The following is a 23,786-nucleotide window of genomic DNA, read 5'->3' as shown; positions in this document are numbered from 1 at the left end:
TGTTTATCAGTTATTATCATTCAAAATAATTGTACACTTTACAATGATGCTTCAAGTTATTAATGAAGACAAATCATATATTTCGATAAAATTATGATTTTTTTTTACGTAGGCTTGAAGAATCCACACTCATGGAAACAGAATCAATTCTGCAATCGGCTGGAAGTAATACCGATATTGTAACTTACTCAGTCACTTCAACAACACCAGCACAAGACTTAACCAATGTCGCCACTCCCAAAACATGTCGTCGAAATAGTAATAAATTCATCATATTTATAAATTCAAATGAAAATATAAATTATTTAATCGTTTTTTTTTTTGTTTCAGTACGGTATTTAGGTGATTTAAAGAGTCCAGATTTAAAAGTAATAACACCAAGATGTTTGTGCAAGTTTTACTCTGTATTTCAGCAGAAACTTGTAGAAAAAACTACTCTGTAGTTCAGCAGAAACTTGTAGAAAAAACTAAAGTAATTCGAGATGCAAAATAGCGAGAACGGCGCATGGCTAACAAATTAAAGAATCTACAAGAACTTATAACAGAATTATAGAACAAAAATCTGATTAATGCTGATGCTGCATCTCATTTGGTACGATTCGTTAATGGTCTAACTTATATGGGATTTTAATGTTTTAGTTTATCGTATTGTGGCACGATAATTATATGGTTCTTAGTAGATATAGTAAATATAGATATAGCAAAAAAACATATGTGATATAACTAACCCAACATATTGATCAACATGTGACTAACCAAACATATTCCTTTACAGCTACATTTACAATAGTGTGCTGTTTCACAAGTAAAATGTATGCAAATGAAAAGAAATATGAGTTCATATTATAAAGGTAATGTTAGTTTCTTGCGAAAACTCGTAACAAAATAACAATTTAAATTACCGTCTCAGCCCCTTTGTGTTTAGATTGGGATTTGTGGACCGCTCCTGTCGCTATCCCCACTCCTGTGATCTTAAAGAAATAATTACTTGTCCCTTTTGCAGGGGGAATTAGTGTAATATGTGAACAATATCACGTTTACTTCGTTATGTTTCATGCTAGCCTAATCGCCCTGTCCTCGTTTCTCCTGCAATTGTTGTATCGCCCTCTCTGTCCTTGTCCCGGAGTTTCCTACTTTTTCCGCAAATGTCGCTAAAGTCTCAACTCGGAGTTTGGCTCTGGCTCCTGCGCACCCATAAGGAAGTAAACGTGATATTGTTCACATGTTACACTAATACCCTCTGCAGGAGGGACAAGTAAATATTTCATTAAGATCACAGCAATTTTGTGGTGGGGGTAGCGTAGTCGGTCCACCTATCTGTCTTACACCGTGGTAGCTACGTAATAGTACTTTTTGAAGCAGCGGGCACAAAATGTCAATTTTGCACCTGTCAACTGCATTTTAAGGCCAAATTTCATTTTACCTTATAATTTTCTTTTCAACACAAGAATGTTTACCAGATTTTATTAAAGAATTATCAGTAAGACAGAATAGGGCAACAACGACCAAAAATATTCAATAGAACTCAGGAAAATTGCATTGACACTGCATTTTTATTCACCGAAAGCATACCTATATGCTCGGCAAATATGCAGTAATCTTTTCCCAGCAGTGTCAACTCTTAGGCGATATTACAGTCGAGTACAAGGAGACCCTGGATTTACTCAAGAAGCTTTGCAAGCTATAAAAATGAGGACAAAGACGCAACCAGTAGTATGCAACCTAGTTGTGGATGAAGTAAGCATAAGAGAGCGACTGCACTTTTCTAATTCTGATAAAAAAAAATGTACGGTGTTGTTGATCTTGGTACTGGAATCGAAGATGGTTGTGATAAAGATAGTGAGAAAATCATCATGCCCAACAAAGCACTAGTTTTTATGGTTGTATCCATAAAAGAAAAATGGAAAGTACCCATTGCTTATTTTCTCACTCGTGGTTTAAATGGAAAAACACAGACTAGCCTTCTTAATAGAAATTAAGAATTACTTCACGATGCCAATTGCAACGTACATTCCCTTGTCACGTCCCGTATTTCAGATTTGAAAATCTGTCGCCCGTTTCGATCAAATGATGCTTGCCTTTTGTCCTACGTCTCTCTTAAACGACTCGCGTCTGGACGGGATCCTGATCCGTATTGAGTTTACTCTCGCGATTACTATTTATTAGAATTTTTAAGTTTTTGGACTTACTACTTGTAGTGACGTCGAGCACCTTTTGGATGTAGTGTTCCCACCGCGGATCGTTGGGTGGGATGGTCCACACAGCCTCACATGCCCGGGGGATGGTTAGTAGGGCGAGCCTCCAAGGTATCGGTGCTGGAGCCGATATTGGGGTTGATGCTGATACTGATGCGGATGCTGGTGCTGAAGCTGATGCTGATGCTGATGTTGGTGCTGATGCTGATGCTGCTGCTGATGTTGGTGCTGATATTCTTAAAAGTTTGTTTTGAACCACTCGCGGCTTCGCTACGCACCCGAGCGGAAGCTTTCCCGATTGCGCTGGTCATTCGTAGTCTCGTAGCAACCGACGAATTTGCTCGCGTCTGCTCGAACGGTATTTTCGTACTATTTCGGTGTTCTTCATCTACTGAGAGGGAAAAATTGAAATTTATAATAGTTTTAATTGGGAATGAATCTCATGTCTCGTCAATCGTTATCAAGCCCATGCAACCCTTTACGACCGCTGGTTTTGCGTCTATTCCTTTCAAAGCCGGCTTCGACGCCTCGACCCTGATCGGAATGTCTGCTCTGCCTTGGATCGGAAAGAAGCCGCGTTAATCAAATCCGTGGCTACTGTTCGGGAAAACCGGCTTCGACGCCTCGATCGACCATTACAGCAAGCACGAAAGTGACTTGGAACCTGAGTACGATGACGGAAAAGAAACCCACGGCCGAGCAATGTTTCTATCTTTAAGATTTCTAAATGACCGGCTTCGACGCCTCGATCATAAATCGAAAAGATGGTTGGTTTAACTATAATTCATTCCTTTCTCCCTCTCCGAACGCGTCGAATGATTTAAGGGAAAAAATAATAGCAACATGTGAATTTGTTAAATTACGTTACTGTTTATTAAGACCCGCGCACGGTCTTTTATTATAGCAATTACAATCAATTACAGTTTTGAATAAAAAGATTCACTACCTTGGCTTCGCAATAAAACTCGATATCTGACTCGACTCGACGAGGACTATAATTCTTAGACAACTCGCGACGACAACTATTCCGAGTTTAATCCTCTTACAATTTCGAACGACAACTATCCCGAGCCCCTGAATTGCGGGCGTACTTCTACCCCTAATTCGAGACCTTTGGTCCGAAGGAAGGAGAAAAAATCATACCACATGATTATTAAAAATTCATGGGTGGTGGTTGATTTCTTCCCATGGCGTTAGCAATAACATCTTGCCCGAAATCATTCCTAGGTGTTTAGTCTACCCCTTATTGGTTTTCGGTGACTGACACCACCGATAGCCACTGCCGACGGTTCCTTAGCTGATGCTATGCTTGAATTCGTCGAAAAGATGCAAGGTCTCATTAGATCTGGCCACCCACCGGTGGATGGTAACGAGTACTGAGAATTGTACGGGACCTGTAGCTGCGACTTAACATCTAGGAGAACCGTTGTATTCTTGTGCGTCGCGATAAAGCAACCGAATCCGCGGTTCACAATAGTGAATAAGCCGCGGCCGTACCGTAGTCGTATCAGGGGCACATGATGTAGCAAGAAGTAGATCGCTCGCTCCGCGCCCGTAGCTGTTATCGCTTAGGTTCTCTCTTACTTGCTAAACGCTTCTCAGTCTAAGATATAGGGTGACGTTCGAAAATACAAATACTACATCTGTCTTCACCTCATTACAAGGGAAAAATATATCCGTGGTTTGGACGATCGATATGCGAACGTCACACCCTTACATTTGATGGTGCTACAGTAAACATTTCAATGTGCAAGGAACTTGGCGCATCATTTACTTACAACCAAAAATTTGAGCCTTGGTTTCCACATCCTGATACTAAGAAAAAAAGTTTACATTTTTTGGGACGGATGCCGTATGCTCAAACTTATTAGAAATACCTTTGGAGAAAAAGGACCTTTAATCGACGATGAAGGCCGAGAAATTTCGTGGGAATACATACTGAGATTAAATGAATTCTAAAAAAAAAAGAAAGTTTAAATATTGCGAATAAATTGACAAACAAACACGTCAATTTTAAAGATTCAAAAATGAACGACCGTCTTGTTGCCCAAACGCTAAGCTCATCAGTATCCACAGCTCTTTTGTATTTTAAAAATGTACATAATATTCAAGAATTCCAGGATTGTGCAGAAACTGCCAAATTTTGTTTAGTTATGAACGATGTCTTCGATATATTAAACTGTCGGAGTAAATATTCAAAAAAGCCAAAAGAATTTCCAGTCTGTGAGAATACCATCGATAAGCTGAAAGATTTTATTACCCAGTTTGAAAATTACTGTTCGAAACTGCGTTTCAAATCGACAAACAAGGTTGATAATTCAATCAGAAAGAAAAACAGGTTCTTTGAGCTTCATTATTAGTCTTTACAACTTGATTCCTTTACATGAAGGTCTTTGTAAGGAAAAACACTAAGGGATACCATATTTACTAACTTATAAATTAAGGCAAGACCATCTGGAGAACTTTTTTAGTGCGGTATGCTCAAGAGGAGCACACAATAACAATCCAGATGCATATCAGTGGCTGTTAGTCCACCACGAAGTTAAAGCCGGACTTACTTAAAACTGTCTCGAAGGAAATATTAAAATTTTAGAAGCGTGTGATTCAAAGTCTTCAAGCTCGGGCGATTTTTTTGATCCTGGACCGGATATAACTTGTAATCCATATAACGACAAACCTTTAGCATCAATCGTGGACCGGGCTTATCCCGTAACATTTTTAGTAGACTCACCGGGTGTCGATAGAGGTCCTCCCGATAAACCGCTTCTCTGCTTCGACGCCTGTAACTAGGGTTTTTCAACCGGCGGAGATAGTAGCCACACTGCGGTGTGGCTCCCATGATAGGAGAACCGTCGTAAAACATAGAAGTACACATATAATGGCAGACAAAAAGAATAATAAAATGGGAGGGGAAAGGGTGTTGCGTCAACGGAGTACGAAAGACCTCGGCGACAAGGTCTTCTCCCAGGATGAGGAAGACGACGTATTTATGCCAAGAAAGAGTTTCGCGCGGAGTCCTCCCCGGAGAAGAGGACTCCGCAACCGTCCCAGCCTTGTAACGGGGCTGGACTGCTGGCACTTATCCAGCAACTTCGAGAGGTGGTCAGTGAGATGTCGGCTGCCACCATGAAGCAGAAAAATGTCGCCATGACAATAAAAAATGGATTGCCGCGGATGACGGAAACGTAATAGGGAGGAGCGCTCGAGTCCGGCGTCTCAGCGTTCTTCAGCTGAGAAGCGCCTTAAGGATGGGGAAGAGCAGTGGAGGATGGTTTCTCGAAGGCAACACAAGGTGAAAGCGGCGACGCCGCCGAGGCCACAAAACCGGGGATGCCAGTCCCGTCTCCCGCGACGGGAGGTAAAAAGAGCAAGAAGATGAAGAAACCAAGGCGCAGACGGCAGGCCACGGCAGTGGCGGTAAAGCCAGCCGAGAGAGCCAGCTACGCCGACGTTCTGGTGAAGCTGCGCTCCCAAGTCAAACCTGGAGAGGCCGGAGTGGAAATAAAATCCATCCGGCAAACACGAAGCGGTTGAGTCCGGTCGAGTCGAGTCTGATCAAAAAGCCTCGTTCAGCGAGGTAATCAAAGGGGCTCTGGGGAAGACGGCAACCGTCCGGCGGATGGACCTCAAGGAAACCCTGGCGCTGGGGGACCTCGATTGCCTCACCACAGCAGGTGAGGTGGAAGAGGCCCTCAGGGCAGAACTGGGCGACTCCGCCGGAGACCCAAAGGTCTTCGTGACCAAGGAAAACGCACGAGGTCATAAAATGGCGATAACCGAAATGGAGGAGCAGGCCGCGGCCAAATTGATGGACTGCGGTAAAATAAGGGTCGAGATGATAATATCCCGGCCCAGAAGAAGAACTGCAGTGACGCGGTGCTACAGGTGCCTGGCATACGAGCACGTGGCGCGTGACTGCAAGGGCCCCGACCGGCAACAAAATTCCTACCGGTGCGGGGAGAAGGGGCACGCGGCCACTGGGTGCCAAAAAGCGCCTAGGTGCGTGGTCTGCGCTAATAAGGACGTCAAAGGTGCAGACTTGCAGCACGTCACGGAATCCGGTGCCTGCAAGGCATTTCGCGACGTTTTAGCGGAGGCTAAGAGAAAGAGCAATGGCTAAGGTGCTCCAGGGCACCCTTAACCGGAGCAGGGTCGCGGACGGCCTTCTCGAGCAACTGCGGCGGGAACAGGAGGCCGACATTCTTCTGCTCTCTGAGCCGTACAGAGCTCGAGAAGGCTCAGCGTGGTTCCTCGACACGCAGGGAACCGCAGCGATCTGGATACCGGACCCCTCCAAGTTTCGGGTCCAGTCGCGCGGAGCAGGCGCCGGTTTCGTCTGGGTAAGGAAAAGGGTTTGACGCTAGTTAGCGTGTACCTCTCCCCTAATGACCGCATCGCGGATTTCCTCGTAAAGATTGGGGTCCTCGAAGACACCATCGGTGATCAGGAAGGAGGATGGATTGTCGGAGGGGAGTTCAACGCGAAGGCGGTTAAGTGGAAAATGCCCAGACGGGACACCAGTGAACGACAGGTCGTCAAGATGGCGACACGTCAAAACTTGGTGATCCTGAACAGAGGGTCGTCCACGACTTTCCGGAGGTTTGGCTACCAGGAGACCATCATCGACATCACGATGGCTTCTGAGGATGTCGTCCCCCGTATCGAGGACTGGAAAGTCCTCGAGGACTACACAGGGAGCGACCACCAGTATGTGGCTTTCCGGATATCCGGGGAAAGAAGCAGGGTTCCACCCGACTTCCGAGGGTGGAACCTTAAAACGCTTCAAATAGAACGTTTTGAGCGGGTCCTACAGGCCGGCTTGCAAAACATCTCGCGGCCCGCCGTGGGGACCTACACCCGGATATCGGTGGAGCGGCTCGTCCGTGCAACCATGCATGCCGTCCACAAGACGTGCGATGAGTCGATGAGCCATGGAAAGCCACGCAGAGCCACAAGGCCTGCGTACTAGTGGTCGAGCGATATCGCCAACCTCCGCGGAGACTGTCTCCGTCTGCGGCGAACGGCCCAGCGCGCCAGGCGAGGCCCTGTGAGAATCCTACAGGTTCAAGCTTAAGGAGCTGCGCCACGCCATAAGGGCGAGTCAACGGCGCTGCTGGGAGGACCTTCGAGAGGAGGTCAACTGCGACCCGTGGGGCCTTAGATACCGAATCGTGCTGCGCAAGATCGGTGCTCAAAACGGCCCCGCGGTACTTCCCGCAGACGAGGCATCGGCGATCGTAAACGCCCTCTTCCCGGATCACCCGGAAAGAACGTGACGGTCAGCGGGGCTTAAGATGAAGCATCCCCCCCCCCCTCACCATGCAGGAGATGTAGGATGCAGCCCGAAACTTCCGCAACAGGAAAGCCCCGGGCCCGGACAGCATTCCAGCAGAAGTGGTGAACCTGGCGGTACAGCTAAGCCCACTGCCGATGCTGGAAATGGTAAATGCATGTCTGTGTTCCGGTCATTGGCCGATCCGATGGAAAGTTCAGTGCCTGACACTGATTAGCAAGGGGAAGGAGCGGCTGACCGGCCCGTCCGCGTACAGACCCGTACGAATGCTGGACACGGCCGGGAAGCTGCTCGAAAAGATGATCAGGCCCCGCCTCCTGGCAGCTTTTCAGGCGGCAGGCGATCTATAGGGCCGGCAATTCGGGGTTAGACGCGGAAGGTCTACCGTCGACGCCATCCGGATGATTACGGAGGCCGCCGACAGGGCAGAGTCAGGCAACCGACACAGCTGACATGTCGTCCTCGTAGCCACGTTGGACGTCAGGAACGCCTTCAATTCGGTGAGTTGGGCGGGGATACTCGCGGCACTGGAGAACACCTTCCACGTGCCAGACTATCTCTTCCGGTTAATGAAGGATTACCTCTCGGACCGTGTCTTGATATACGACACGGCCGAGGGAAGACGGAGGAGAAAAGTCTCCGCAGGAGTGGCCCAGGGGTCCATTTTAGGACCGGACCTCTGGAACGCATTTTACGACGCCATCCTGCGGATCGAGTTCTTAGCGAGGCGTTTCTGGTGGGCTACGCGGACGATATAGCGGCAGTTATTGTCGCCCGCAACACGGAGCGCGCACAGTATGACCTTAATCAGGTCATGAGGCGGGTACAGAGATGGTTGGACGACGCGGGTCGTCGGTTAGCGGCCGAAAAGACCGAAATCGTCGTCCTGTCAAAGCGAAGGATCCCCACCGAAATACCTTTTAAGGAGGGGATCCATACTATCGTAGTCAAGGCCGCCATCAAGTATCTGGGTATCCAGCTTGATACCAGGCGGACCTACTGGGCACAAATAAGACAAGCGGCCGACAGGGCGGCGATTACCGCGTCGTCGCTCTTCCGCCTCATGGCCAACATCGGAGGACCGAGGCCGGCGAAGCGGAAACTGCTCATGACCTCCGTATAAGCCGTACTCTTGTACGGAGCGGAGGTCTGGGCTGAAGCCCTCCGTTTCGAGAAGTACCGCCGCAGAATAGCGACGGTCCAAAGGAGGTGCGCGCTCTGAGTAGCCTGTTCGTACAGGACTGTTACGGAGCCGGCTGTGTTGGTCATCGCGGGGATGGTGCCCATAAACTTGCTCGCGAGAGAGTACAAGAAAGTCTATAAGGCGATCAGGTGCGGCCATAGCAAGAGCGACGCAAGGAAGATGGCCCGCGAGTACACCCTGCGTCGATGGCAGCAAAGATGGAGTGACGAGACCCGGGGGCGCTGGACGGCTAAGGTGATCCTCAGCCTCGCTCTTTAGGTCGGTCGGAGACACGGCGAGATGGACTATTACCTTTTTTTTTTTTTTACGTGAGGAAATGCATTTACGCACACCCCCTCGTATGGAGGGGATAGTGTGGGACTCGCCCCTTGATTTGATATCAAGGGGAATACCCACTAAAACCTCACGATGGCCGGCCACGGCGCATTGGGGAGGGGCACCGGGATCTCTTACGAACGCTACCGGTGCCCCCCCCCCCCGCGCCTCTCCCCCCCAACGAAGGGAGAAGTGCCATCTCCGGTGGGGAGTGAATACCTCCCCACCTGACCGCGGGTGCCACAGCCCCAGGTCTCGCCTGTCCCTTTTAGTCGCCTCTTACGACAAGCAGGGATTACTGTGGGCGTATTCTGTTCCCCGACCCACAGGGAAATATGCCGCGATGGGGCCAACGGCCCCCCGCGGCGCAAGCGCCGGGCATGTTCCACAGGAGTGGGGGGGGGCGTCGGGTGACGACCCCCCCCCCCATGCCCAGCGGCCCTGCTCGCAGCCGGCGAGCCCAAAGCTTGAGCCCGCCGGCTACGTGTGCAGGGCCGCCCTACGCGGCAGACTGCCAGGAGGAGGTGAGGGTTTACAGGGGGGGACCAGTCCCCCCTGCGGCAGGGGCGGCAGCTAGCCGACGTCGCCTGGCCCGCCTCAACCTCCTCCTCTCTATGCGAGCGGGATCGGTGCGCTCCCGATCCCGCTCGTCATCCTCCTTCCGCGAGACAGTAGTCTCGCAGAAGGAGGACACCGCGTTCCAGGACCTCTCGCTCTCGACCATGGCCGAAACGACGACCGGAAGCGAGAGGTCCCCTCCAATAGCTAGGCGGAGTGCCCGCCTCTCTCGCGAGAAGGCCGGGCACTCCTCCAGCAAGTGCTGCGCGGAGTCCAGCTCCGCGCCGCACTGGTGGCACGCGGGCGACCCCTCCGCCCCCACCTTGTGCAGGTACTCACCGAAACAACCATGTCCGGTGAGCACCTGCGTGAGCCGGTAGGTGAGTCGCCCGTGTCGGCGGTCCAGCCAAGCATCGAAGCTCGGCAGGACCGCCGCTACCGTCGTCTTTCGGGCGGCGCCGCTCTCCAGGAGCTGGCGCCGCCACTTTTCGCGGGCCAGCTGCCACCTTTGGCGCCGGTAGGCTTCGACCGCCTCGTCCTGCGGATCGCCCCCGTTCCGGCGGAGATCTTGCACACGCCGATACACGTCGGCGTGTGCCTCCGCCTGAAAATCAAAGGGGACGACCCTCGCCAGGACGGCTGCCGCCTCGTGGGAGATCGTGCGATACCCGGGCGCGATCCTGATGGCCATATGCCGCTGCACGCGGCGCAGCAGGTGCCGCACACGACGGCAGGCCACCAGGTCGCGCGCCCATACGGGTGACCCGTATAGGGCCATGGATCGCACGACCCCCAGGTAGAGGCGGCGGACCCTCTCTTCCGGCCCCCCGAGATTGGGCAGGAGACGACCCAACAGGGTCGTCACCGCCTCAATTCGGGGGACCAGGCGGTCGAAATGCCCCTCCCAGCGCCACCGGCCGTCCAGGTCGAGGCCCAGATACTTCATCCGGCCCTCGACCCGGACAGCCGCATCACCCACACGGATCCAGGTCTGGGGGAGCCGCCGCGTCAGAAGTAGCCCATGAAACATGACTACCTCCGTCTTTTGCGGCGAGATCCGAAGCCCCAGAGCCTGGATCCTCGCGACCACGATCGCGGCCGCTAGTTCCGCCAGCCTGTGGACCCTGGTCCCATCCCGACCCACCGCGATGATCAATGTGTCGTCTACGTAGCAGACCACAAAGACACCAGGTGGGAGGAGCCCGCGCAACACCGAGTCGTACCCAAAGTTCCATAACAGGGGTCCTAAAACGGACCCCTGGGGCACGCCTCGGCTGACCCTCCGACGCATCGGCACCCCGCCTCTGCCAGGGTACTCGATCCACCTGTCCGACAGGTAGTCGGCTAACACGACCCGTAGATATGGAGGCACTCCGTGTTCTCGGAGCGCCTCCCGGATCGTGCCCCAGGGCAGGGTGTTAAATGCGTTGGCGATGTCGAGACTAATCGCCAACGCCACCCCACCCCGGGAGACTGCCCGGCCCGCGAGGGCATGGACGTGGTCGATCGCGTGAAGCGTCGACCGGCCCTCGCGGAAACCGTATTGGCAGTCAGCCAACTGCATACTCCCGTCGGACAGGCCCCCCGACAGGCGGGCAGCGAGCACACGCTCGAAGAGCTTGCCCGCCTCGTCGAGGAGGCAGATCGGCCGATACGCGGAGGGCGAATCCGCGGGCTTTCCCTTTTTCGGGATAAGGACCAGCCGGGCCTGCTTCCAGGCCAGCGGAACCCGCCCCGACTCTAGGCAGCCGTCGAACAGCCGCCTGAGCCGGGGACCCAGGACGCGCAGCGCCAAAGCGAGAGCCCGCCCAGGGATGCCGTCGGGCCCTGGTGCCGTATTCCTGGCCACCATTCGCCCGACGGCCATCCCGAGCTCCCCCTCGGTGACCCCCAGGCCGGCGGACCAGTTACTGGCCTCCGCTGGCAGGAGCGGCCGCGGACCCTCCTCCGGATCTACCGGAAAGAGGGTATCCACGACACGCTCCAGAACGGGGGGGTCGAGGGACTCCGTGACAGGGGGGGCGGCCGGGTGCATGCGGCCCAGCACAATGCAGTAGGGCCGCCCCCATGGATCCTTGTCCAGAGTCCCGAGGAGCTCTCCCCAGGCGCTCGCCTTGGCCCTCCTGATGGCGCGCTGGAGGTCCACCGTGGCCTCTCGGTAGACCTCATACAGCGCCGCCTCCCTCGCCGGGTCGCGGTTCCGTCTCCGGCGGGCCCTCGTGAAGCGACGTCGCGCCGCGCTGCGAGATGGACTATTACCTTACCCAATTTCTGAGCGGTCACGGGTACTTCAGAAAGTACCTATTCAGGATGGCTAAGGCCACCTCACCGCTATGCGGACACGGCTGCCACGACACGGAGGACGATGTCGAGCACAGAAGAAATGCGAGGAGGACCGATGGAACACCATAGCCTCGACATAGGGGAATCCATCGGTACGATAAAGTAGCTTCTCATGGGCCACCTCATGTTTCAGTGGGAGCGAGATAGGAGGCAATGCGAGTAGCGGACGCAAAGTGGCAACTCCCCCCCGAAGTTATGTGTTAAACAATTCCGGGGGGGAATCGAGTCGCAGATAGGGTTAGCTGTTTTTTAGTGGGTAGGAATCCCACATACCCCGGGAGTGAAGTGGCCCGTCCCGGGGATCTTGAACACCGGAAGATTTTTCAGCTGTCTCCCTCACCAAAACAAAACCACAAAAAAAATTCATATAACAACAATTATAATGGAGATCTAGCAGCTGATCACATTCTAGATCACGACTACGCCCCATCACTGTTTAAATTGTCAGCTTATGTCAGTGATATAATTCGTTATATCGGAAAATACATTGTTCGTCATATTGTAAAGCAGCAAGATGTTTGTAGAATCTGTTTGCAGCATTTAAAAAGTGAACATTCAAATAAATCGTATACGTGCGATTTAGTAAGTATAAAATCAAGAAGTAACTTACTGCACGCTTCTGGGCATGTTCATGTAGTTTGCCACGCGGTTGAGACTCTATTTCGAGAAAATACTTAATATATAGGCAACGTGAAAAAACTTTTTAGAATCATTGTAACTAAAACGTTTACAATGGTAGCAGCTAAAACTTTTAATACGCGAAAGATGCAAGAACACATTATTGCCCAAGAATTATTTAATTATCATAAAACGAAATTGATAAAAACAATAGCAGAAAAGTATCTAAAAATCCGGGTTCATCATCAATTGCAGCCCTTGTGTCAGAAGGAGATATTTGTGAGGCACAAATTCACAAAACTTATTCTTCATATGCATCAATAATGTATTCTACAAAATGTTTTTTTTTTGTATTCTGATATTATACATGATATAATATTAGTTTTAGTTGTATTACTTCTATCTGTACTAAATAATATTCTACTAAATAATAAGTACCTGTGGGGATACTTTTATTTTTTCTGGGCGTGGTTGTTAAGGAAGAACAGATTTAACAGTTTCACGTGGTATATTTATATCGTTGTTGACAGGTCGACTCACATAACGTTACTGCTATACCGTATTTGGCATACCGTAGACACACGAGTGTCGCGAGCAAAAAACGTAGAAGGCCGTGTCGTCGCGCTCTCGCACTTTCAACGCGCAAATCAAATCATTACCGACTACATACCCCTAAATATAACCATTTTTTAATTACAAACAGCTGTTTTGATTCATAATAAGTAATTTCCTTTTCTAATTGTAAGTATAGAAATCTGAAAAACTTGGATATGCGTTACAAATCGCAGTAGTTCAGCAACCGATCAACATTTCAATTTGCGCCTTTCCCCACTGCTGTCGCCTATTGACTGTAGCGCTTGCGCGCAACTGCTTACTCGTAACTTTGGCATGGGAGATGTTGGTTACGGACTATAGTATAGCTTGAGCAGTCCATGTATATATGGTCGTAGCACACAGGTCACGCAACAGTATTAAGCACGTGGTTATGGCACGGTGTAAAAGAACCATAAGGAAGTAATCGTGATATTGTTCACGTGTTACACTAGTACCCTCTGCAGGAAGACAAGTAACTTTTTCTTTAAGATCACAGCAATTTTGTAGTGGGGGTTGCGTAGTCAGTCCACCTATCTTTCTTACACCGTGGAAAAAGTTATTCAAAACATTGATTTCTACAACATATTTAAAAGTCATCAAAATCGGTGAGGATGTAGTACCTGTTCTCTATAATTACCACAGATTTTTTGTGAATATCTTGAAAATTTGTAATTTCCGCCAAAAACGACAATATATAAAACGACGTATGACAGATGCAAAAAGCTTAGGGGGGAGGGGGTAAACTACAGTCTTACCTGGTATTTTTCAAAAAAAGGTCCAACTAAGGAGGTATTCCAATTTTGTATATGATTGTAGAACTTTATATTAAAGTGGTATGTGGAATATGGAAAGTGTACGTGTAAATGACTAATGCTGAATTGTCTCTGAACTGCTTTTTATTGCAATAATTGTATTGTAATACAATGGACGTGATGATACATCAGACCGTGACCATGATCATTAGAGCATGAGAGTAATGACGGTTCACGTGATCGCAATCACGCTTTGATAGCCACCATCAGGCTCTGATGTTATCACCGTTACACTCGGATGGCCACAGTCACACTCTGATAATGATACTATTTATTAGAATATTTATGTTATTTAATTTATTATTAATTTACTTTTCATGCTTAAATGTATAAATGGTATTATTGTATATTAAAATTACAAATGCATTCATAGAATATATTTTGATTTCGTATGGATTAATAAAAAAGTATACAAAAATACTTAAGAAACTGCTGATTTTATTACAATCTTAATAAATTGGATAACAAAATTAATGACTGTCCATAAATTGAATATCTGAAAGTAACAAAACTGTATTTGGTAATGGCCTTGGTTGCGGACTTAAAACTGTAAATGTTTGTCTTTCCACATCAACATTGGTCCTGGAAATAAGAAATATTTATTAATATTTATAATAATGTATAAAGTACTTATTTATCAATAAATGTTGCTGTGCCCTGGCACACTAATGAGAATATACGATCGACCATTGCTTAATCGGGTAACGATTCAAGTCAGCAACATTCTTCATCGCGAGGACTGCAAGTTAGCAGTACTCGCGCTTGGCAGCATGGCCATATATGGTCATGTCCGATCACCAATCAAAGCTATAAAAACGATAACACTTTGTAAATCGACAGCACATTTTGAATAAAGTCAATATTAAGATCACATCGCTGAAGCTACGATCCTCCGACTCATCATCGAACTTTCGGTGAATTTCAATTCCTTAAACGCTCCGAAACCCACGATCTAACAAACTCCTTTAAAATCGCCTAAGGGCACAACAATTTGGTGGCAACGATGGGATTTCGTCAAATCTAACGGGTTGTAAAGTGCAACTTCCTTTCAGATCGTCGAGTCGAGTATCAACACTGACAAAGCACTGGTTCGTTGCTGGCAACGCCTAACGCAAGAGACTACCGTTTTGCTACTGAGATAGCATCAAGGAGCTGACTATGGACGTGCTCTGAGGAAACGTACATCAGCCCAAAATGGCAAGCCGAGACCAAACGCTGGTGGGGACAACACGACCAAACGACGCCCAAGGACTGATCTGAGGATCAACGACATCGAAGGAGGAATTCTGGAGACAGTCATCCGAGGATATTCAATTCCGGACCATCCTCCACCGTCGGACATCAGGACCTAACGAGAGTTCGAGGAAAAGCAGTCAAGAGCAGCCCGAGGACCAATTGACTGCGAGAGCAAAGGATCTTCCAGGGAGCCGCCAGTGAAAACTTCGAACACGTAATTAGGGAAAGAGAATTCCTTATAGAAGAACGCGACTTTAGCTTAATGCAAACAGAAAACATGGCATCTAATGTACTAACCGTCCTTGCACTAATAAAAGAATTGGGGGAAACATCTCCTACCGAGGTGATAGCGTTCATCGACTCATGTATGTTAGCATTAGAGTTAGTGACACCAGACGATCGACCCCTTCTATTGCGAGCTATTTTGACTACAAAACTAACTGGCAGAGTGACAATGGAACTAAGATACCGCGAGATAGGCAACCTAGAGACACTTAAAACAATATTACTTTCATTATACACAACAAAACGATCGTTAGGTGCAGTACAGACTGAATTTAGTAATTGTAGATAGCGAGATTACGACGCCGTGAGAGAATTTGCAACCAGACTAGAAAAACTGACTAGAATTGACCGAACTCACAATTAATCCAACTAATAATAATGTAACAAACCAAGCCCTATCGCAATGCATTCAAGACCAAGCATTCAACATATTCAGTGTCGGTCTTAAGGAAAAACTTAGAGTAATAATTAGAGCGCGCCGATTCGAGACATTGCAAGAGCCAATTGCATTCGCACTAGAAAAAGAACAAGTCATGAGACGAGGTACGACTCGAACTTTTGGATATCTTAGAGGCTCCGGAAGTTCTAGAGGAAGTATGGGTTACAGAACCTCTATTCCACGGTGTGAAAGGTGTCACCGACAAGGGCATCTAGCAAAAGATTGCTACGCACGTTTAAGTTTTAGAATCACATGCAACTATTACAAACGACCGAAGAGGAAGAGGAGAGGGGACTGGGGGAGAGGATAGGGGAAATCCTGGAGGAGTCGGGGGGAGAGGAAGAATGGATGAAAAGATTGGAAAGGATGAGGATGGATGCAAGAAGAGAGTTAGAGGGGAAAGATAAGTAAAGGGAGGTTAGGTGAATGGATGAATGGATGAATGAATGAATGAATGAATGAATGAATGAATGGACGGGAGAAAGATGGAAAAAAAAAGATAAGGGGGAATTCCCCGGAAGCGGGGGCGAGCTCTCTCGCTCTCTCGATCTGGCGTGCGCTGGCGTTAGGATAGAATAAGATAGGTTAAGGATAGTTGTAAGGTAGAGTTAAGAAAGATAAGACGACATCTATAAGGACTGGGAATTAAGAATAGGTTAAGTCATTGAACTCTATCCTAACTGGAGTGTGAACTCCCGTAGGAAGAAGTAGAGGCGACGGAGGTCCAAGAGAAATGCAAATCCTATAGAAAATTTATTTGTAGAGGGGGGAATAAACGTACTCCGTAACATAACCTACCCGAGCATCGCTGACCATTGTAGACCTAAAGCAGAAATGGGCAAAACCCTAGACTTTGAATAAATCTGAAGTTTGCCGATATGTTTGTCTCGTTTCCTTCTTTGGAAAATGTTCAAAAGAGGAAACGAGACAAACATATCAACGAACTTCAGATTTATTCGAAGCCTAGGGTTTTGCCCATCACTGACCTAAAGCATTACATAGCTGTAATAAATACAATATAAATTAAAATTCTGACAAATAATAAAATTTAGGTCTATACCGAATTGTATATATTTGTATGATCTAAATTATGGTATGTAAATTATGTATACTATTTCATTATTGTGTCATTATTATTAATGTTTCTATCGTTTTATATATAAATAAAAAGGAAATAAAGTTCAAATCTGTACGAATACTTTTTTTACGCATCAAATAATGAGATAAAATCAAATAAAGAGAGTCTGTTCTCCTTCTACACATAAATTTGCTATAGGATAGTACCGGAACCACTCATCTTGCATCTCTCTCGGGCCGGCTTCTATCTCACAGTTCACACTCCAGTTAGGATAGAGCTCGATGGGTTAACCATATTGTGTAATTTTGTAATTTTGCAATGAGGAAGCGGAGGTTATGTAACCCTTACGGGAACATTAAAATAAATACATACATATCGCAAACGACCAGGTCATGTTCAACGCGATTGCCGAACGTTACTTAGAGACAATGGGGGCGCAGGCCCCAGTAACAGACGACTTGAAACCGCCAATAGACAGAATTCAGAATAGAATCAAGAGCGACCATCTAACGTTAGTAATGACAGACATAATTCACGGCAAACGGACTTGAACGAGAGAACTCTAAGCACTTATTTACTCAATTACACTGGCGAATCAAATCAACGTCGTACAATGATAGAAATACAAGCAATCGAGTTGAAAAACGCGAAATGTCAAATGTTAGTAGATACTGGTGCAAAGATACACGAATATGCAGAGATAGACGAATAACTCTGTTAAAAAACGGTAAAATTATACACTGCGGTGCATAACTATAGCACCACTGATATTTTTAAGATCGTTTAAACTTAAAAGAAAAATTCAAAGAAAGTAGTTGGATAATATGAAAAAGCGATGTAAATAATTAATTTCAGAGGAAATATACTGAAGTAGTCTAAGCATATATCGAGATAAAGTCGAGAAACATTATAGAATCGGTGCAAAACTATAGCACCACCTTCATTTTCATCACACTTCAAGCGTGTTTGTCACAAGATTTTCATCTAATTCAGAGTTTTCTTTATTAATTAATACAATGCCATGCGGTAAATATCTTACTAAGAAAGAGCAAGGTGAAATTTTAGCTTATAACAAGCTAGAACTGGAATTAGGGAAATTGCACGTAAACTTGAGCGATCCCCTAAAGTAATATCAAATTTTTTACGTAATCCGTCGAAATATGGCCAAAATAAAAAGGAAGACCTAAGAAGAAACTGTCCTCACGTGCTGGGAGGTAGATTATTAAAATTGGGAGCAATAGTTTGGAAAGCTGTCGGGAAATAGTAGCGGAATGTAGACTCGAAGTGTCACGTTGGACCATTCAACGTGTCTTTAGAAGGAATCCAAACATTGCCAGACAAAAATTAATTTCAGCACCCGTTCTTTCTAAACACCACAAAATAGCAAGAATGGAATACGCCCGCAAAAACATGAATAAAAACTGGGATCATGTAAGTTTAATGTTAATCGACAAATTAAGAGGTGACATTATTTTCTTCCATTTAACGTTCTTTATTAGGTAATATTTTCCGATGAGAAAAAGTTTAATCTCGATGGCCCAAATGGGTTCAATTGTTACTGGAGAGACCTACAAAATGAGCCATAATATTCCTCTAAACGCAATTTTGGAGAGGGAACGTTAATGGTATGGGCTGCGTTTTGCTCGAGTGGCAAGCTGTAATTAGCGCTTTCCTCATCCAGAATGAATAGTTTAGAGTACACTGAAATATTGGAGAACAATTTGGTGCCGTTTATTCATTCGAAGAACCGCATTACTTGGACGTATCAACAAGATAATGCCCCAATACTCAAAAGTCGAGCAACACTAAGGTGGTTTCAAACACTTAATGTGAATTTATTAAAGTGGCCAGCATGCTCCCCGGATCAAAATCCGATGGCAACTTTATAGGGTATGATGGTACGGCGTATTTATGCACACAACCAACAATTCTCGAGCATTTCGCAGTTAAAAGAAGCTGTACTAAAATCCTCGAATGAAATTAACGATGAAATTTTGAAAAAAACTGAGTTTGGGAGTATGCCAAATCACATTTTTGAGTTAATCGAAAAGAAAGGAGGTCCTACTCATTAATAAATTATTCCCTTTCATTCGTTGAAATTATCATTTAATCATTACATTATAATTTAATATTGTTATTATGTTATAATTCCATTGGTGCTATAGTTGTGCATCCATGAAATATCTATAGTATTATTATTAGTTGTCTTAAATTAATATTATGTTCGCCGTTTTATCATTGCTATAATATATTTTTAGCCTCTTTCACGTGGTACTATTAAAAATTAGGAATTATTAATTAAATCCACAAAACGCACGAAAATTGTAGCAATGCTATAGTTATGCACCGCAGTGTAGGTGAGGTAACCACCACCAGCGAAGTTGTATCCTTGAGGGGAATAGGAAATACCGACATCCCAACCATTTGTAAAATCAATCTAAACGTGAAGGTCGGCAATAGGTTTGTGACACACCCTTGCCGAGTAGTCAGAGATAATTTTCCGATTCAAGCAGACGGGATTTTAGGAAATGATTTCGTTACCGACTTCGAAGCAGTCATTCGACCGGGAAGAAACGTAGAAATTCTAGGAGAAAAATGGCCATTACTAAGCGAAGAAGAATTCAATTTGTAACCGCACTCAGAGACGCTAATACGCGCAGTGACAAATGAACACGGTCAAGGAATCATAGAGAAGCAAATGCTAAAACCAGGAGTTTTTATAGTGTAGGCAATTACACGTGCAGTCTTTTGCACAATCGGCACCGCTGCCGACAATCGGCACCGCTGGTCAGTGATCGGTGGCCGCTACCAAACACATGCCACATGACACGTGCTACCGATCACCAGATTGTGTGTATGTGAGAGTGTGTGAGTGTATGTATGAAGCGTTATTTAGGAGGAACCGGCAAAAGGCCAGAGAGCCTAGTGTTAGCCCGGACTTCTTAGAGACCACACGTATTAAATAAAGTTTTCATTATACTTTGTGTTTTTCGCTCAAAAAACAACAAACAAAAGGAAATTGTTTAACAGAGGCAAAAGACGGTTCTTGTCTCGTGCCAGTAGTAAATTTGACAGAAAAAATAATTCGAATACCAGCACCTGAAGTGCATATGGACACTTGCAACACTGACCTACTTAACGAAACGGACGATCACCGCGGCAGTCAGTAGATATTTAACGCCAGGGTTATGACCGGCAGAGATAGAATGCAAGCATTACGAGATAGACTGACTACCGACTACCTACTACACTTAGCCTACTACACTTAAATAATGAAGAAAAACATAGTATACTAGAACTCTGTGAAAAATATAATGACATATTCTTTTAGAAGGAGACAAATTACGATTTACTGACAAAATAAAGCATAAAATACGTCTAATTCCGAATGCAAAACCGGTAAATGTAAAACCGTACCGATTACCACAGATACACAAAAAAGTAGTAGATAAACAAGTGAACGAGATGCTAAAACAAGGGATAGTAGGGCCCAGTACTAGTGAGTGGAATACTCCGCTATTAGTCGTTCCTAAAAAACCAGATGAAGCAGGAAATAAAAAATATAGAGTAGTGGTAGACTTCCGAAAACTGAATGATGTAACGGTAGGTGACTCATTCCCACTACCAAACATAACAGAAATTCTAGATCAGCTCGGTGGAGGATCGAGAAAAGACGGACTTCTCAACTCCATATGATCACTACGAATTTAAGCGAATGATAGAATCATATATAGCAATCGATATAACAAATTCGGATTACATACAAATCAACGATAAAGATTTAAGTAATTGTAAAACATTTAACAACGAATATTTATGTAAAATGTATCATCTAATTTTTAAAATCTCTCCACACGGTTCTTGTGAAGCACAATTATTTACTAAACTCACCCAGCGTCCAGAAAATTGTTATATTAGACTTATAGCCTTGAATCTATGTAACTCCAGTTCCCATCCAACTAATTGTTATATGGGAACATCATACCACACAAATAATTTACATTCAAGATTCTGGTATCATAGCTATTAAGGAAAAATGTACAATTTCTACAACTGAATTTACGATAGAAACTAGAAAAAACTATAAATATCAAAAAACGATAAGCTGTGTACCAACATACGATTTAACTATACCTAATTTACCGGAAACATTAGATGTAATGAATTTTCAGAGGAATAAACAGTATAAATTGCGAAAAATTATCAAACATCCAGAAGAATTGCGAGCAATCAGTAAAAGCCTATCAGATGTAAAAACCGAACTCTAAGAAAATAATACCATACCTATAGAATATCATTATAGCCTTATCTCATCAATCTCGTTAAGTGGAATCCTAATACTTATCGTAGCAATAATAATTTTGTGTAAATTCGTTCCCAAAATGAAATGTAGAAACAAAAATCAACGATTCAGAAATTCACACACAACACGTCAAATCCCAAGAGTATCACACATCAACGAAAAAATTGTAATCACAGCGAAACCCAAACCATCAGTCCAAAAACAAATATTGTAAAATATTAATCATTATTATATTTTGTATAAAATAATTTTTGGAAAAAAATATAACCGACTTCGAAAAAATATTAAAATTACACTAAAAAATATGAAATAATTTCTATTTCATTTATATTAAATGATATTGAATAATATATTAAATTTCTATTTCCTTTATATTAAATTATGTTAAATAACCTTTTCAACGTCAGCATAAAATGAAAAATTACTTACATTCAAAATTATCAAACTTGGTTTGACTTTCTGTTGGTGCGACAAAACTTACGCCCTTAAATTATTGTTATCATCATATCTACTTTAGACATCATATACATTAACATTATTCAATATCGCTACCTCCATCAAATACTATCCAAACCTACTCAGACGTTATTTTCATAAAGAAAGTATATACATTAGCAGGACACAACATAAAAGAAGTATTAAACAGATATTAAAAATAGAATTTATAATAATAACAATATATAGGATATCCCACTAGAACCACGTTTAAATACTTTCTTCATTTACGTGATAAAAGCAAATGTTTAAGTTCTTGAATGAAAAAAATACTTACACACAGACAAATCCAGCAACATTAGTTTGTACTACGTCATCTTCTGGAGAATCAGCAAATGAAACTGATAATAAATGATGAAGTAGATTTGGCCCTGGTGTAACAGCTACCAATTTTGTTAGATTATCTTCTGCCTTCATTCCAAGTGGCATACAGGATGCAGGTAATACCGGAGCTCCAATTTTATACAATCTTGCTTCGCTCCATTTTACTTCAAAACTGTGTGGATAGAGTGGAGTTCTAGATCCATAAAAATATTCTCTTACACCTTGATCTCTAGCTTCTGTCCTCTGTGCTTGACTCCTTTCTACGACTCCACCACTCTTAGGTAGAAAAACTACTTTAACAAAGTCTGGCATATCCCTAACGAGTTCATTATAAAGTCTTTCTTGATCTAATACCATAATCGCATCAACTTCGAACGCTTGTGCAGCATGAGTCAATAGTTTATACCCAGCTCCTTTGACCCAACCACATGTATTTATTACAATGCCAGAAATTCTAGCCTTTTTATTAGCTTGGAGCCGATCGGAACAAACTTCTGCAAGACGCGTTACAAGAAGATTATAAAGAGTAACATTCATGTGTGGAGCCTTATGACCAAAATGAAAGACTAATGGTGCTTGTTGACTGAAGCCTTCCACAATGTTGGATGGACGTTCGACTAGTAAAGCTCCAACAGTACCAGGTATTGCTATATGCCCTTGACCAACATCCAAATCTACAAAAATTGGCCTGCGGCCCATTCTAACTGCATAATTCAGTAGAATTCTACATAATGTTGATTTTCCAACGTCGCAGGGACCTACAAGCATTGTTATCGGTCCTCTAGTTTCATCTTTCTCCGCAGCTTCTCTAAGCCTTTCCATTGCTGCATGACAATTTAGATAAAGACCCATTGGAGTCTCTTTAGCAACATAACTAACATCAGTTTTTCCAACTAATTCTACTGTACAGCCTTGCCAGGTAAATACAGCTACTTTAGCTCCAGCTGTAAAGTCATATTTCTTCCCTTTTACTAATTCTGTACCAAAAACTTCTGCTAAACCACTTTTCAACTGCAAATGGATAAAGTCATATAAATATCGTAACATAAAAAATAAATTACGCGCTCGTTATTAAGTTTCTTTAAAATAAAGAAATGTTTGTATTCTGCAAGTAACAATATTTGTAAACTTTGGTGATCTTTCATCCTAGGGAAAACTAAACAGCGACAAAGTAAAAATTTCGAAATATCCAATTAATAAAATTACTTACTGAATTATGAATTACTGAAAACGTTTCAATACTTGCCTCAAGTGTAACTTTTTCATTTTTGGTTTCAACTTCGAATCGTAATTCGCAATCTGGATCTAATTTAAATTCTTGCGTCTGCGCTTTCTCGTCTGTCATTTTATTTATATAAATTACATAACTTTAAGTAAAATTTGTACAACGTTACTTTAGTGATCAGTCTTTCTTGACTTTCCCTTAATGTTATGTTGTTTACGTAGTGTACTTCAACTTGCTTTAACCTCTAAATCTCTAAATTACCACTCAACTCAATCGATACTTCTCAACCTATCGAAATATCATCGATTGTTACTAAATTTCTTAAAATACTTTGTTCGATACTTAGAAACGTCTGGTATCGATATGTATAAGTTGTTACTAGAGATGGCGTGAACTCTTGTCTAATGTTTTTAGATTATATATATATAATCTAAGAACAACATAATTCGTGAAAAGTGAAAAGAATGTT

At 44.5% G+C, this 23,786-nt stretch overlaps 1 protein-coding gene and 1 long non-coding RNA gene across 2 annotated transcripts; one reads left to right on the top strand and one right to left on the bottom strand.

The window, feature by feature from the left end:
* The first annotated feature begins 13,144 nt into the window (after positions 1–13,144).
* LOC128875693 (uncharacterized) lies at positions 13,145–17,355 on the top strand. The gene is made up of 2 exons (XR_008456865.1): positions 13,145–13,725; positions 14,985–17,355. It is a non-coding gene; the product is annotated as an uncharacterized LOC128875693 (long non-coding RNA).
* LOC128875688 (protein CLP1 homolog) lies at positions 14,351–23,589 on the bottom strand. Its single transcript, XM_054121502.1, has 3 exons — positions 23,339–23,589; positions 22,046–23,103; positions 14,351–14,514 (listed from the first exon to the last, which is right to left on the bottom strand). The coding sequence occupies exons 1-3, from the start codon at positions 23,435–23,437 to the stop codon at positions 14,403–14,405; spliced, it is 1,269 nt and encodes a 422-aa protein (XP_053977477.1). The 5' UTR covers positions 23,438–23,589; the 3' UTR covers positions 14,351–14,402.
* Between the last annotated feature and the right edge of the window lie 197 nt (positions 23,590–23,786).

The sequence above is a fragment of the Hylaeus volcanicus genome, chromosome 4 (assembly GCF_026283585.1).
Source record: "Hylaeus volcanicus isolate JK05 chromosome 4, UHH_iyHylVolc1.0_haploid, whole genome shotgun sequence".
Taxonomy (NCBI): domain Eukaryota; kingdom Metazoa; phylum Arthropoda; class Insecta; order Hymenoptera; family Colletidae; genus Hylaeus; species Hylaeus volcanicus.
The sequence above is the reverse complement of the archived record's forward strand: the minus strand, read 5'-3'. Positions and strand labels throughout refer to the sequence as shown.

What these genes read in the sequence shown, in the direction of transcription:
- LOC128875688 (XM_054121502.1), bottom strand. Translation starts at nt 23,437, where the DNA reads ATGACAGACGAGAAAGCGCAGACGCAAGAATTTAAATTAGATCCAGAT. An exon ending in ATGAAAAAGTTACACTTGAG is followed by an intron (nt 23,104 to 23,338) that starts GCAAGTATTGAA and finishes ATCCATTTGCAG; the next exon opens with TTGAAAAGTGGTTTAGCAGA. An exon ending in GTTGCTGGATTTGTCTGTGT is followed by an intron (nt 14,515 to 22,045) that starts GTAAGTATTTTT and finishes TCTTATTTCCAG; the next exon opens with GACCAATGTTGATGTGGAAA.